General features: G+C 37.2%; 1 protein-coding gene across 1 annotated transcript in view; it reads right to left on the bottom strand.

The window, feature by feature from the left end:
- The window catches only part of Cfap54 (cilia and flagella associated protein 54), a 263,007-nt gene that overhangs the window by 61,601 nt on the left and 186,471 nt on the right, over positions 1 to 14,935 (bottom strand). The window contains exons 58-62 of the mRNA XM_042693361.1: positions 14,134 to 14,289; positions 13,449 to 13,554; positions 12,377 to 12,470; positions 1,757 to 1,852; positions 748 to 889 (exon numbers count right to left, since the gene is read on the bottom strand). Coding sequence (XP_042549295.1) covers positions 748 to 889; positions 1,757 to 1,852; positions 12,377 to 12,470; positions 13,449 to 13,554; positions 14,134 to 14,289 — 594 coding nt within the window. The remainder of the gene's footprint in view (positions 1 to 747; positions 890 to 1,756; positions 1,853 to 12,376; positions 12,471 to 13,448; positions 13,555 to 14,133; positions 14,290 to 14,935) is intronic.

Genomic DNA, 14,935 nt, shown 5'->3' with positions numbered 1-14,935 from the left:
CTGGAAGTCATACCCTAGCACTTTGCTTCTTAGCACATATCCAAGTTCTTGACACTTAAGAGTACTAATATTTTTTTTTGCCTCAATGAGAGGCAAAATGTGAATCAATGTTAAATATTTGTGTTAATATTTGTCTGATTCTGAGAAATATATTACAGTTTACTAACAAGTAATAGGTAAGAAACAGTATAAATCATAGTGCAATCAAATTTCCATGCTGCTAACCTCTCCTTTATTATAATTAATACTGAATGCCTGCTAAGTGATTGGCAGATAGAAATTGAATAGGTGAAGTCTCTGCCCTCAGGAAGCTGATGGTCCTTCAATGAAAACATTCAAACATGTACGCAAAGGTAATATCATGCAAAGAACAAAGAGGTACATTCTCCTTGCGAGTCCTTGAAAAGGAGTACACATTTTAGAGAGAAAGTCCTCCAAGCAACCACCCCCTAAAAATCCTTGAACTGTGTGAACTGTAAGATAAATGCACTTAGAGGCACACCATTCTCCACAGAGCCCTGCATCCAAAACTCAACAGCCACTGAATGACACATGCACATGTACAGTATACTAAGATGCCTCTAAAATTTGGAAGCTGGCCCTAGAACTTCTATTGTTCCCTAAAGGCTTCCTAAACTACTATCCTCTTTAAGCAGAGAGCCAACACTTCACCACAGTTAAGTCTTCACAACATGATTATATATTACATATCAGGCTTCTGTAAAATAGGTACACAGTTAAACATACCAAGCAAATAATCGGTATATGAAGACACAAGATCCACAGTAGCAAATTCTGGAATGTTTGGTAATATCACTTGATTAATTTCATCTGATTTAGAATTCTTCTTTCCAATAAGTAGGTTAATTTCCAGCACTGATTCACTGACCTAGAATGAATGTGTCAATTAGAATTTCTGATTCATATAGGATCTTTTAAGTAAATGCTAGGATTTGCATTTGTCCCCAAAGTTCATGTGTTGGAAATTTAATCCCCAGTATGTCAAGGCTGGGAAATAGATTGCTAAAGAGGTCATCAGGCCATAAAATCTCTGCTTTCATGAATGGACTAAGGCAGGAAGCATGGTAGAGGACATAGCAGCCCTGTTTGTCTTCCCTGGCTTGCTCTTCCACTGTAAGAAGACCCTTACAAGATGCTGCTCCCCCAACCGTGGACTTCCCAGGTCTAGAACTATGAGTCAGTACATTTCAGTTCATTATAAATTAACCACACTGTGCTGTTCTTTTAGAACAGCACAAAATAAACTGAGATGTATATATATATATATATATATATATATATATGAAAAAGTATATTTATAAAGTAATATTCAGGATGTAGTAGAAAAAATCATGACAGAATGAAAGAATACTATGTGTTTGTGGTATGCAGAATATATCAAACATATAGTCAAACAAATCAGTTTGTTTTTGACAATTTAATTAATGGATCTATTACTTAAAATAAGCTATCTCACCTGGATGTGACAAATATTTGCCTAACTATTAAATATACACATATATATCTAGCAATATTTTCATTAAATAAAAATTGAAATAGAGTCAGTTCTGGTTAATGGAGATTTAAAAGATTATTTAGAGTATTTCCAATATTTCCAAACAGAAATAATTGGCAAAAATCCCAAAGAAGGTAAAATTCACTTCTCTCATTTAGGTTCATTGTGCTGCCTTAACAGCTCAGAGGTAGAAACTACAGACCTGACAGTAGAAAGAAACATTTAAAAAATCAGACCAACCTGTGCAGCAGCTCTGATTGCAATCCAGGCCAGGGATGTGCACATTTCAGATTTATTGGATGGTTCTCTATTAGAGCTATGCCTTCTGGAAAGAGTCTAAAATATCTCAAAATGTTATTTGATAAATAAAGAAAATTCATTGATAACTCTTCTCACCTTCTAAAGATACATTTTAGTGGAATACTATGTAGCCATTAACTTCAATACAAACAGATACTTAAAGTACATTAAAGAATAAAAAGTGTACCCTAGGAGGCTATATGCACAGTATAATCATACATATGCACAGGGATGGTAGGGAAAAAACAAGGGAGGAGGCAACGATCCCTGATAAGAAATGTATTCATTACCTTGCTCATGTGATTGTAACCCCTCTGTACATCATTTTCACAATAAAAAATTTAAAAAAATATGCACATACAGATTCCTTATACACGCAAGCAGATGAAGTTTTTCACAGTGGTTATCCAAAGTGTTAAAAGTAATTAATTTTTAATAATTTTTCTCAATTTTCTATAATAAAAATTGCAATATTTTGTAATAAATTAGTAAAAATGTCATTTTAAGTAAAGTAAAATGTAATTTTCAAAAAGGTTCCATAAATTGACTACACGATGGGCGAAGATGGCAAAAAGAAGGAGGGAAAGCAGGAGAAAAATGAGGGAGGTGGTAACAAGTTCAACAAGAAATGTAGTAACTACCTTACATTCATAGCTGTACACCACCTAGACAATAAAATTAAATTTTAAAAAAGGAATATCACTCAAAAGTTTGATGTTGTTGTTTTGAGATAGGGTCTCAAGTCCAGGCTGGTCTCCTGCCTCAGGCACCGGAATTACTCAAAAGCTTTTAATAGGTATTTGATATTTTTTTTCACACTAGGAAAATGTTGAAGTAGTAATATAATTATAAATTTCCATAGAGTAACAAAAAAGAAACAATGAATGTGTACATTATTTTATGTATTCATACACACAGTTTCTAAATAAGAAATTCAATGTTACAGAAAGAAACTCTAACTATTAACACAATATGCATTTTACATTTTAAAAGATAACTAAATTAATAAATTAATTAATATAAATTATCATTTTATTTGTGCATGTGTCTGTGTGTGCTAGTACTAGGCTTGAATTCAGGGCATCCTTACACTTTCTTAGCTTTTTTTTTTTTAACTTAATTTAATTTTATTTGTGAACATACTGTACAGAGGGGTTACAATTACATGGGCAGGATAATGCATATATTTCTTACCAAGCATTGCAGCCTCCTCCTTTGGTTTACCCTTCACATCCCTTCCCAGCCTCCCCCCTCCCCCCCAATCCCAATCCTTCTCCTTCCCTCCCTTAGCCACCCCACCCCCCAAACCGACGTTGTAAAGCTCGTTTTGGACATGACAACTTGTACTTCTCATTGTTGCAACAGGTCCTCCTGTATCCTTAAACAACTGGTTTTTCCCCATCTCCTCCACAAGTTATACTGACATCAAATATAGTGAAAGCAGGGGTTATACTGTGGGGGAGGGACATACAAAGCAACAAATAGATAATCTTATAAATGCGTTAGAAACACATGCATGAAAGAAAAAAACATTAAAATATGTATCTAAGGGTTCATTTTCCTGACATCACATTATCTGACCTTTTCCACTTGACTCATACATATACTAGATATTGCAAATAAGGGAAACCATGGGACCTATGTTTCTTTGGGCCTGGCTTACTTCACTTAATATAATTTTTTCCAAGCCTTTCCATTTCCTAACAAATGGGGCAATGTCATTCTTTCTGATGGAGGCATAGAATTCCATTGTGTATATATACCACATTTTCTTGATCCATTCATCTACTGAGGGGCATCTGGGTTGGTTCCATATCTTAGCTATGGTAAATAATGCTGCAATAAACATAGTTGTGCTGGTAGCTTTAGTGTGGTCTTGTTTGTAAACATTTGGATAAATGCCCAAAAGTGGGATTGCTGGGTCATAGGGGAGTTCTATGTGAAGTCTTTTGAGGAACCTCCATACTGCTTTCCAAAGTGGTTGAACAAGTTTACATTCCCACCAACAATGAAGTAAGGTTCCTTTCTGTTCACATCCCCTCCAGCATCTGTTGTTGTTAGAGTTCTTGATTTTTGCCGTTCTAACTGGGGTGAGGTGATATCTCAATGTAGTTTTGATTTGCATTTCTTTTATGGCTAGGGATGTTGAACATTTCTTCATGTGTCTATTGGCCATCCTTCTTTCTTCTTCAGAGAAGTTTCTCTTCAAGTCTTTCGCCCATTTATTTATTGGGCAGTTGTTTCTTTGAGAATTTGTTGTTGGGGGGGTTTAATTTTTTGAGTTCCAAGTATATTTTAGATATGAGACCCTTGTCTGTTGTATGGCTAGTAAAGATCTTCTCCCAATCCGTGGGCTTTCTATTGATCTTGCTAGCTATGTCATTTGCCCTGCAGAAGCAATTTTATGCAATCCCATTTGTCCAATCTTTCTTTGATTTGTTGTGTTTCCGGGTCTCTATTCAAAAAATTTCGGCCTGAGCCAAGGACACCTAGGGTTTCTCCTATTCCATCCTGTAATGTTTTCAGAGTGTCTGCTTTGACTTCAAGGACTTTGATCCATTTGGAGTTGATTCTGGTGCAGGGTGATATATAAGGATCTAGCTTTAGTTTTCTACATGTAGTTAACCAATTTTGCCAGCACCATTTACTGAAGAGGCTGTCTTTCTTCCATTGTATTGTTTTAGCTCCCTTATCGAAGATTAGATGGCTATAGGTCTGTAGGTTCATTTCTGGGTTTTCAATTCTATTCCATTGGTCCTGAGGTCTGTTCTTATGCCAATACCAAGCTGTTTTGATTACTATGGCTTTATAGTAGAGTTTGAAATTTGGTATTGATATTCCTCCAGCAGTGTTCTTTCCGTTGAGGAGCGTTTTTGCTATTCGGGGTCTTTTATTGTTCCATATGAATTTTTGGATTGCCTCTTCTATTTCCTTGAAGAATGAGGGTGGAATTTTGATAGGCATTGCGTTGAATTTGTAGATAGCCTTGGGAAGTATTGCCATTTTCACGATGTTAATCTTTCCAATCCAGGAGCATGGGAGGCTTTGCCATTTTTTTAGTTCTGTGTTGATTTCCTTTTTCAAGATTTTAAAGTTTTCATCATAGAGTTCCTTCACTTCTTTACTTAAGTTAATTCCTAAGTATTTTATTTTTTGTGGGGCTATTACAAATGGAGTTGCTTTCCTAATTTCAGCCACACTTTTCTCATTGTTGGCATACAGAAAAGCCATTGATTTTTGGGGGTTAATTTTATAACCTGCTACATTGCCAAAGTTTTGAATCAGCTTGAGTAATTTGAGAGTGGAGTCTATGGGATTCTTTAAATACAAGATCATGTCATCTGCAAAGAGGGAGAGTTTTATTTCTTCTTTCCCTATTTGGATCCCCTTTATGTCTGCATCTTGTCTTACTGCTGTAGCTAGGCATTCTAATACTACATTGAAGAGAAGTGGAGAGAGTGGGCATCCTTGTCTTGTTCCTGAGTTAAGAGGAAATGGCTTTAGTTTTTCACCATTGAGTATAATGCTGGCTGTAGGTTTGTCATATACAGCCTTTATTGTATTGAGGAATGTTCCATGGATTCCTAATTTTTCCAAAACCATCATGAAGGGGTGTTGGATCTTGTCGAATGCTTTTTCTGCATCTATTGAGATAACCATGTGGTTCTTATTCTTGCTCCTGTTGATGTGATGAATAATATTAATTGATTTGCCTATATTGAACCAGCTTTGCATCCCTGAAATGAATCCTGTTTGATCGTGGTGTATGATTTTTTGGATGAATTGTTGAAGTCGATTGGCCAAAATTTTGTTGAGAAGTTTTGCATCAATATTTACCAAAGAAATGGGTCTATAGTTCTCTTTCTTTGATGAGTCCCTGTCTGGTTTTGGGATGAGGGTTATGATGGCTTCATAGAATGTGTTCGGTAGTGAGCTTTCTCTTTCAATTTCATTGAAGAGTTGGAGGAGTATTGGTGTGAGCTGTGCTTTGAAGGCCTTGTAAAATTCCGCTGTAAAACCATCTGGTCCTGGACTTTTCTTAGCTGGGAGGTCTCTTATTGCTGTTTCTATTTCAGTGCTTGATATGGGCCTGTTAAGATAGTTTAACTCATCTTGGTTTAGTTTTGGCATGTCAATATTTGCTAGGAAAAGGTCCATTTCTGTCAAGTTCTCAAACTTATTAGCATAGAGTTTTGAGAAGTATTCCCTTATAATGTTCTGAATCTTGGTTGTTTCCGTGGTGATGTTTCCATTCTCATCTCTGAGTTTATTAATTTGAGTGTGTTCTCTTCTTTTTTTGATAAGATTTGCTAAGGGTCTGTCAATTTTGTTAAGTTTTTCGAAGAACCAACTCTTTGTTTTGTTGATTCTTTCTATAGATTTTTTGGATTCTAATTCATTTAATTCTGATTTAATTTTGATTATTTCTTTCCATCTACTGGATTGGGGTTTATCTTGCTGCTCTTTTTCAAGGAGGTTTAGATGTGTCATTAAATTGTTAGTTTCAGATCTCTCCAATTTGTTGATGTAGGAGTTCAGAGCTATAAACTTGCCTCTGAGTACTGCCTTTGCTGTGTCCCAGAGGAGCTGGTAATTTGTGTGTTCATTTTTGTTGAATAGCATGAACATTTGAATTTCCTTTCTAATCTCTTCCATGACCCACTCATGATTCAGCAGTGTGTTGTTCAGCCTCCATGTGATGCCGGACTTTCTTTGGTGGCTTTTGGTGTTGAGTTCTAATTTTATTCCCTTGTAGTCAGAGAGGATGCAAGGTATAACTTCAATGTTTCTGAATTTAGACAAGTTTGCTTTGTGGCCTAAAATGTGGTCTATTTTAGAAAACGTTCCATGTGCTGCTGAGAAAAACGTGTATTCTGATGCTGCTGGGTGAAATGTTTGGTAGATGTCTGTTAAGTCTAGTTGATCTATGCAGCTGTTTAGATCTGCGGTTTCTCTGTTGAGTTTTTGCCGAGTTGATCTATCTAGTGGGGATAGTGGTGTGTTAAAGTCCCCAACAATTAATGTCTTTGGATCTATATGGGATTTGAGGGAAAGTGGTGTTTCTTTGATAAATTTGGGTGCTCCATTGTTTGGTGAATAGAATCTCTTCTCACCAATTTTAATTTGAAGTCTATTTTATCTGATATTAGGATTGCAACTCCCGCCTGTTTATGGGGGCCGTTTGCTTGGTAGATTTTGTTCCAGCCTTTAACATTGAAAATGTGTTTATTTTTTCGGGCAAGATGTGACTCCTGCAGGCAGCAGATAGAAGGGTGTTGTTTTTAAATCCAACTAGACAGTATGTCGCTTAATTGGAGAGTTCAGTCCGTTAACGTTAAGAGATAGGACTGAGAGGTATTAGGGAGTCCCTGCCATGTTATCCACCTTCTTGGGGGCTGCACAAACTTGGTTCTTCCTATGGTTCTTGGATTCTCAGTTTGGGTGCAGTTTCTTGGCCTTTATTGCTGTCTTGTTGGTTTTCTATGTGTAGGACATCTTTAAGAATCTTTTGTAGGGCTGGTTTGGTGGAGATGTATTGTTTCAATTTTTCTTTGCTATCGAAGGTTTTTATTTGGCCTTCAGTTATGAAGGAGAGTTTAGCTGGGTACAGTATTCTTGGTTGATAGTTGTTTGTTTTTAGGGCATGGCATACATCATTACAGGCTCTTCTTGCTTTGATTGTCTTTGCTGAGAAATCTGAGGTGATTCTAATTGGTTTCCCTTTATAGGTGATTACCCTTTTCTCCTTGACAGCTTTAAGGATCTTTTCCTTGGTGTGAGTTGATCCTGTGTGGATTATAATGTGACGGTGGGATGTTCTATTCTGGTCTGGTCTATTTGGGGTTCTAAAAGCTTCTTGTATCTGAATAGCCCTATCTTTTTGCATGTTTGGGAAGTTCTCTGCTAGGATCCTGTTGAACCAATTTCCTAGACCATTAACTTCTGTTTCTAGGTGTTCCTCTACACCCATCATCCTTAGATTAGGCCTTCTGATGGTGTCTTCCAGGTGTTGGATAGATCTATCATATTTCTTGGACTTGTCTTGGATGGTTGTATGTTCTTTCTCTATAATATCTAGGCTGTCTTCAATCCCTGAGATTCGATCTTCTGCATGGTCTAACCTGCTGTCAAGACTCTCTACTTTGTTTTTTTATCCCTTTTCCTTCTAATTGGTCAGCTTTGATGGCTTCAAGTTCTTTGTTGAAGCTCTGTTTTAGGTCTTGTATGAATTTCTTTGCTTCCTTAATTTGGTGTTCAGTGTTTGTTCTCAAATCACTTAGTTGATTGGTTATGGGTTCTTTGGACTCCCATTCCTTCTGTTGGGTTCCATTCAGCATTCCCTTTGTGGTCTCCCTGACTTCCTTCAGCTCTTTGTTAATGGATTCCATGAATGCCTTTAGTGATCTTTGTGTATTCTCTACCTGATCTCTCAATTCCTGTATTACTCTTTGATTAGCTTCCTCCAGTTCGTGGGATTCCTGTAGTTCTCTTTCCTCCAGTTCGTGGGATTCCTGCAGTTCTCTTTGAGTGTTCTCAGCCTGCTCACGCCATTCCTCCCTTTCTCTTTGAGTAATCTCAAGTTGTTCATGCAACTTGAGTAGCTTTCTCACGCTTATGATATTCCTGTATAAGCTTTTGGGATGCCTCCTCTCTCTCCCTTTCACGCTCATACAGAGTCCTTTGTAAGTTGTCAAACTTCTCATTTATCATGTTTGCCAGCAGTGTTTGTAGAGCTATTTGGGAACTCTCCTCTGCATTATTCATTATCTGTTCTGACCCCTGATTATCAAGATTGGGAATTGAGATATCCGGATTTGCCATTTTTCTTGTGTTTTTCCGGCTTACTCTGCCCATTTGAGATGAAAATAGCACCAGTTTTGTGCTAGAACACTATCTTAAGGCAACCATCAATCAAAGTTTGCATTTGTACAGTCAATAGTCTACAGATACAATCTAGTTCAACAGATACATCTATTCAACATCAAACAACTATATGTTAATGGGCTTCGAACCGCAGAGAAGAATTTGGAAAACCAGAAATTATTAGGGTTAGGGAGAAATGTGGGTAAAAAATAGGAATAGATTGGTGTGGGGAGGCACAGGGAGAGTTAACTATGTCCTAATCCCAATGCAGGAAATAGGTTGGGTAGGATGCAAGTAGAGAGAGAGAGAGAAAAAGAAGAAAGGGAAAGGGAAATGAAAAGAGACCAGAAAAAATAGAAACGTAAAAATTAATATTATTATGGAGATTAAAAGACCATCTATTTAGAGAGGAATGTGAGTATATTAAGAGAAGGGAAGGGACATAGAGGAGAAGTGAAAAACTTAAAAAAATGCTTAAAATATTATATAGGTATAAAGAGGTAGTACTGCTATTAAGGAACTTAAGTCTCAGAGGTTTTGAATTGAGTAATAAGTTTGTGGATTAAGTGTGTACACAATGGGGGATAGGGTCTACTAGTTAACTACGGGTTTATCTGAGGATGTGCAGGACAAGAGTTAAGTCACATAAAGAAGATCAAAAGAGAGGAAAAGGTGGAAAGGATAAGAACGGGAGAAAAAAGATCAGAAGTTCAGTAGAGCTAGACAAAAAACAAAAAGATAGTTAAGAAAGAAAGCAAAAGAGAAAGAAGACAAGAAAAGAAAGGAAAACGCACATTCACGTATTCCTAAAATAAAAATTATAAGAGGAAAAAAAAGTTACTGGAAAACAATTATTTTTTCAAAAAAGGCAAAAATTAAAGATTAATAAAATTTTTAGAAAAGGAAAAAAAAATTTTATGTAAATAAGGTACCAAAAAAAAAAAAAGAAAAGAAGAAGAAGAAGAAAAAAAAAGTTCTTTGATTTTTTTTTTTTTGGGAGGGGTGGGAAGAATCCTGTATCTCCCTTTTGTCTGTAACCAGCCTCTTGTTGGAGTCTCTGGTCAGCTTGAGGTCCTGTGGCTTGATTGGTTTCTTAAGTCAGTTTGTTCGAACAGGCAGAAAAATGCTCTGCTTTACCCAAGATTTTGAGATCCCCCTCCCAGGTTAGTTTAATGGGAGGGTGATCTGCTTTGAGAATCACAAAAGAGGGGGATGCAGTGGTGAGGCTAGGTTCTGGGTAGAGTTGAGGCCTTTCAACAATCAGTAGCTTTTCCCTGGGGCTATTTTCTGAAAAAACTCACACAGCCCAGCCTGAAGCCATTCTCAGGGTTTCTGTTTTTCAATTGATTGTTGAGGCTGCTAGAGGGAGGGGTAGCCTCTGGCTCTGGTTACCCAGTGAGGAAAGCCACTCCAATGGCTGGCGCCTGAGCTGGGTGACTTTTCCCTGGATGGAGCTGAGTCTGGCAGGTCACTTCCCCATTAAGTTCTTGTGACCTGCTAAATGACTCGTTTTATTCCAAGGCCTGAGTTGGAACTGGCAGCTCCTCTGAGCTTTGTTGGTATCCAAGATGGAGATCACAGGTGCTGGGGGGGGAGGGGTGGCCTTCCCTCCTCTGCTCCCTGAGAAGGAGTGAGGACGTTGGGCTTCTACTCACACCGATTCTTGGATCCTGGGTTGTCTCTGGTCTGCAAACTGCAGGATGAAGATGTCTGCTCCTTGTCGGTTCTTGCTGGTGTTGAGTAGAATCCGCTCGCCTGCTGCGTCTGGCTCCTTTGTCCCGGACTCTCTGTGTGAGCGCTCAGGTATGGCCCCGGCTGCAGTCTCAGCCACGACCCTGCCGCCGCCCCGGCTGCTGGCAGGCGCTCAGATGCGTCTTCTTGCCTTGGCTTTCCCTCTCTTGTCTAACTCTCTGTCCTGTGATGGCACACTTGGTGTGATTCTCTGGCTTAGGACTGTTCACTGGAACTCTAAAACTGCTTTCTATGCGAGAGCTTGTTCAGATTCCAGCTTCTCCGCCATCTTCCCGGAACCACCGAACTTTCTTAGCTTTTTATGCTCATCCTCGTGCTCTGCCACTTGAACCTACCTGCACTTTTGGCTTTTTGCTGGTAAACTGGCTATAAAATCTCAGGTAATTCTCTGCTCAGACTAGCTGTGAACTGAGATCCTTAATTCTCAAGCCTCCTGAATAGCTAAGATTATAGGCATAAAAGCCACCAATGCCCAACCTAGAAGTCATTTCTAAAGATTCAAAACGTCAGAATAGAGATAACAATTAAATGAGACCCATTGGTTCTAAATTTTTGAAGCTCATATTTTGACCAGTTCTTTCATCTTCGAGAAAAATAAAAAATAAATCAAACCTTAACAAAAAAGTATGTCACTAGTTTTATTTTTGTCTGGAAGACTCCCAGGGAGTCTTTTTGCCATGAAGGAGGTGTGAAGGCAGCATAAACAATGCACTCATGCGGTATGTCTAATCAAGTGTGAGGCTAGGAGGGAAAACATTTCTGAATAGAGCTGCCTGGGGAAACCTAGGCAATACAGCCCTGTTCCAAGATAGGAAAACCCAAAACATTAGCTGTGGGAATACTACTTATGCCCTGGGGTAGTAATTGCCAGTTTGCTGGCTATATAAGTTTCAGTAATTTACGTAGGGTAATTCAGGAAACAAGATTAACAGGCATGAAATACAGAATTCAGAATAACTTTAAATAATTGGAATATAAGGACAGTTAGTGGCCCAGATGTTCAACTTTTTAAAGGAAGTTCTTTTTAATTAAGAGAAAAACTTTATTGAAGAGGTTGGGCTGTTGGGCTTGAGCTGAGAGTGGAAAAATCTGGACTAGTGAAAGAACACAATGGGCCATTTTTTAGACAGTGGAGGTGTCAGCATTGCATAGTCCATGCAAATAGAAAAAACAAAATTCAATGGTTTTTAAAAGGTAAATAATCCATTGTTTAAAAAGTCAAAGTATCTGAAATGACACTCCTCCAAAGAAGAAATACATATAGCCAGTACACACATACAAATATCTCAACATCACTAGATAACAAGATACTGGCCTTGCATATTAATAACTCTTCCTCTTGTGTCCACCAAACTAGCCCAGAATATCATCATGTCAGCTGCCACATTAATTTACAATGCCACCAACCCAAGTTATTTCCTAAGTCTAAATCTCACTACCAAAGTCCCTGTACCTTCTTCTTTCTTCCTCCCTCCCAACTTTCTTTCTTGGAAGGCAAGGCAAGCTCGAGGAAAGCATGAATTGTTCTCGTCTATGACTTTCCTCAGTCAGGATCATAGCAGGAGCTCAACAGATAGATACATGGTGGATGAATGATTCTTTTAAGAAGTAAGTCAGTATTGAAAATTGTACTAGTCCATGTGTTTAATCAATATCAGATTCCAGGTTCTTGATCATTCCTCATTGCCTTAGAGTATTTACACAAACCTATATTTCATGTAGGTTTTTTTTTAAATACCCAAGTATTTTTTACCCAAGTAAGATCATTACCAGAACTATAAAAAGGTATACAAAGATGCATATAGAATAATTAATTTCTCAGTCACATAGGAAAATGCTTCATTAGTTCAACATCACAATAGTATTAAAATAACAAGATCAAAAGCAATTAAGGTATAATTTATAATAAATTCAGCTATAAATTCTAATAAATTCAGCTATTACCTTAAGCGATGATGATGTGGCTGAATTCTTTTTCGTTGGCTTCTTCAGATGAAAATAGTACAGGGCCATTTCTAGGTAGGAATTTCTTATCAACCTACAATGACATATGATTGTACTTACTGAACAGATTCAGCACCCATGAATTCTTTGCCTCATTTGCAACTATGTCTGAGCTAATAAAGGGTAAGTATAGGAAAAACTAGCATTAATTCCCAACCTACGTTGTAGGTTGTAATTAATTCCCATTCTAGCTTTTGGCTATATACAAGAGAATCTTCTTCCTTAAAATTGGAAGATTTTGAAGATGGCTGAGTATTCTACTATGTCTTGTGCTGGCAACACTATGCTAGACTGCTTTGAAGCGCAGCATGAAGACCTTTCTGAATTATTCCAACAAACAGGTACTAAAGAACAGGTTAAGACTAAAGCAACTATTCTTGGAAATTAGGCAGGCTCTCTCTCTCTCTCTCTCTCTCTTTCTCTGTCCTTTCTCTCCATCCCTTCCTCTATTAATTAAAAAGAGACAGAGTATGTAGTGATCAATGATATGGCATAGATTAGACCTATGTTTCAAAACTGCCAACTGGGGTCACTTGGATCAGTGATATTCCAATAATAGTGGCTCATACTCAATATTGAGGTGATTTTTATGAAGAATTAGGCTTTCTAGTCCTTGTACTGATTTCCAGGGTGCTGTGCACACAAATGCCTTCCACAGACAATTCCACATCCAAGAGGAGAACTTTGGGTTCTAAATCAGTAATCCAGGCAAGGAGGCCCTGAAAACCCCTAGATTGACAGACCTTTTACAGGCCAGAAATGATTCATAGTCCAGTATGTCACTATGATAACAGGTATCATCCACCATTATTGTAAAGGCCTTGGGTCAAAGTCAAGAGCAAGAAGTTTGAAAAGCAAATCAGCAAACCTGATAGACAGATAGATCCCACTACAGGAGCTCTGCCCATTGAGGCCACTCATCCATTCACACTTTGAATATTCCATGTCTTATGAGAACACAGAGGTCACATCAACAACACTGCTACAACACTGTAAAGATATATTTTTTTACCCTGAATTTTGGTCATTTTTCAAGCTTAGTTGTATAGCTTCAAAAAAACTATCTAGTTGTATATTTGGAGATTTGTCTTCCATCAGTATTTGACGCTCTACTTTGCCTGAAAGAAGAAAAATGCATACAAAGATGATTTTTCCTTTTCTTATCACTTAGAACTTAAGAACAAATATCTCATGGCCAACATGGCCATAATAAAATTGTATAAATGTATTACATTAATAGGCATTATAAATAACCAACTATGGTTTATGATATTTAATTTCAATGAATACATCTATTGATAAAAAATTAACCAAACATTAACCAAAACTTTTATGCCATGAGTAATAACATAAAGAAAAAAAATAAGTTCCATTAATTCAGTACCATTATTTATAGTCAAGTGGCTGATACTGACATTTTTTTAGTTAAACATGGAACTTTATACAAGTGTCAATTGTAATTATAAAAGAAACTATCAGTGCCTTTTCTTTCTAGATAGAAATTTAAAAGAAGCAGAGTTCTTTAATCTAAAATCTAGCTTAACAGTGGCATCAATGTGTCTTGTTTAAAAAAAATGTGTCTTGTTACCAAGCCCTTTGTAAAGTTTGTATTTCGTTTATAGTTGAGAAGCTGATTGTTAACAGGAAAAGCCTTATAAGCTGTTTCATAGCTCTGCCCCCACCCCCAAACATGTTACCTTTCTGAAAAAGGATTTCAGCTTCCACCTCACATTCTTCTATGGCGGATACTTTACAGAGCTTCAGTGCTATCTCAAAAAGATGAAGAGCAGGCAACCACTTTGAGAAGTCCTTCTTTCTGTTGGTATAATATACTTGCTTGGCCAATACATGTCCTAAAAGAAAAACAGTGGGATAGGGACAAAACAATGAAATAGGACATGCTCATTGTAAACGTTCAAGTTCCCAGACATTGTTCATGCTCATGGTAACTATCAAGAACTTGGTGGTCTTCACTGCTTTTTATACCTAAGAATTATTTTAATGATTTATCTTTGATAAATTACTGCCATGTTCTCTTGTTTTTTAAAAATAAGAATAGGGACCAGGAGTGTTAGCACCTGCCTGAAATCCTAGCTTCAGAGAAGTACACGTAGAAGTATCACTGTCTCAAACTTGTCCCAGGAAAAAAAGCACAAGATTCTTTCTGAGATCTAACTAAAATGAAAGGAGTGTGGTTAAGTGGTAGACCACTTGCCTAGCAAATGCAAAATAAGTCCAAATTCAAGATAAAGTAAAATAAAATAAAGGCTAGTGACAGGAACAAGGGAAGACAATGGACTGAATATGATAAATGTACATTACATACATGTAAAAGATCTTATAATGAGGCCCATTATTTTGTACAATTAATATATACTGATACAATAGGAAAAATTTTAAGAAGGAAAGATATTCTCCAACATCTCTTCCAGTTTTAAACTCTTATGATAAACTACAAAACAACCTCCATGTTCTTAAGATGAGGTTATTAGTAGAGAA

The sequence above is a fragment of the Dipodomys spectabilis genome, unplaced genomic scaffold (assembly GCF_019054845.1).
Source record: "Dipodomys spectabilis isolate Male_0828 unplaced genomic scaffold, ASM1905484v1 ptg000163l, whole genome shotgun sequence".
NCBI classification, from domain to species: domain Eukaryota; kingdom Metazoa; phylum Chordata; class Mammalia; order Rodentia; family Heteromyidae; genus Dipodomys; species Dipodomys spectabilis.
The sequence above is the reverse complement of the archived record's forward strand: the minus strand, read 5'-3'. Positions and strand labels throughout refer to the sequence as shown.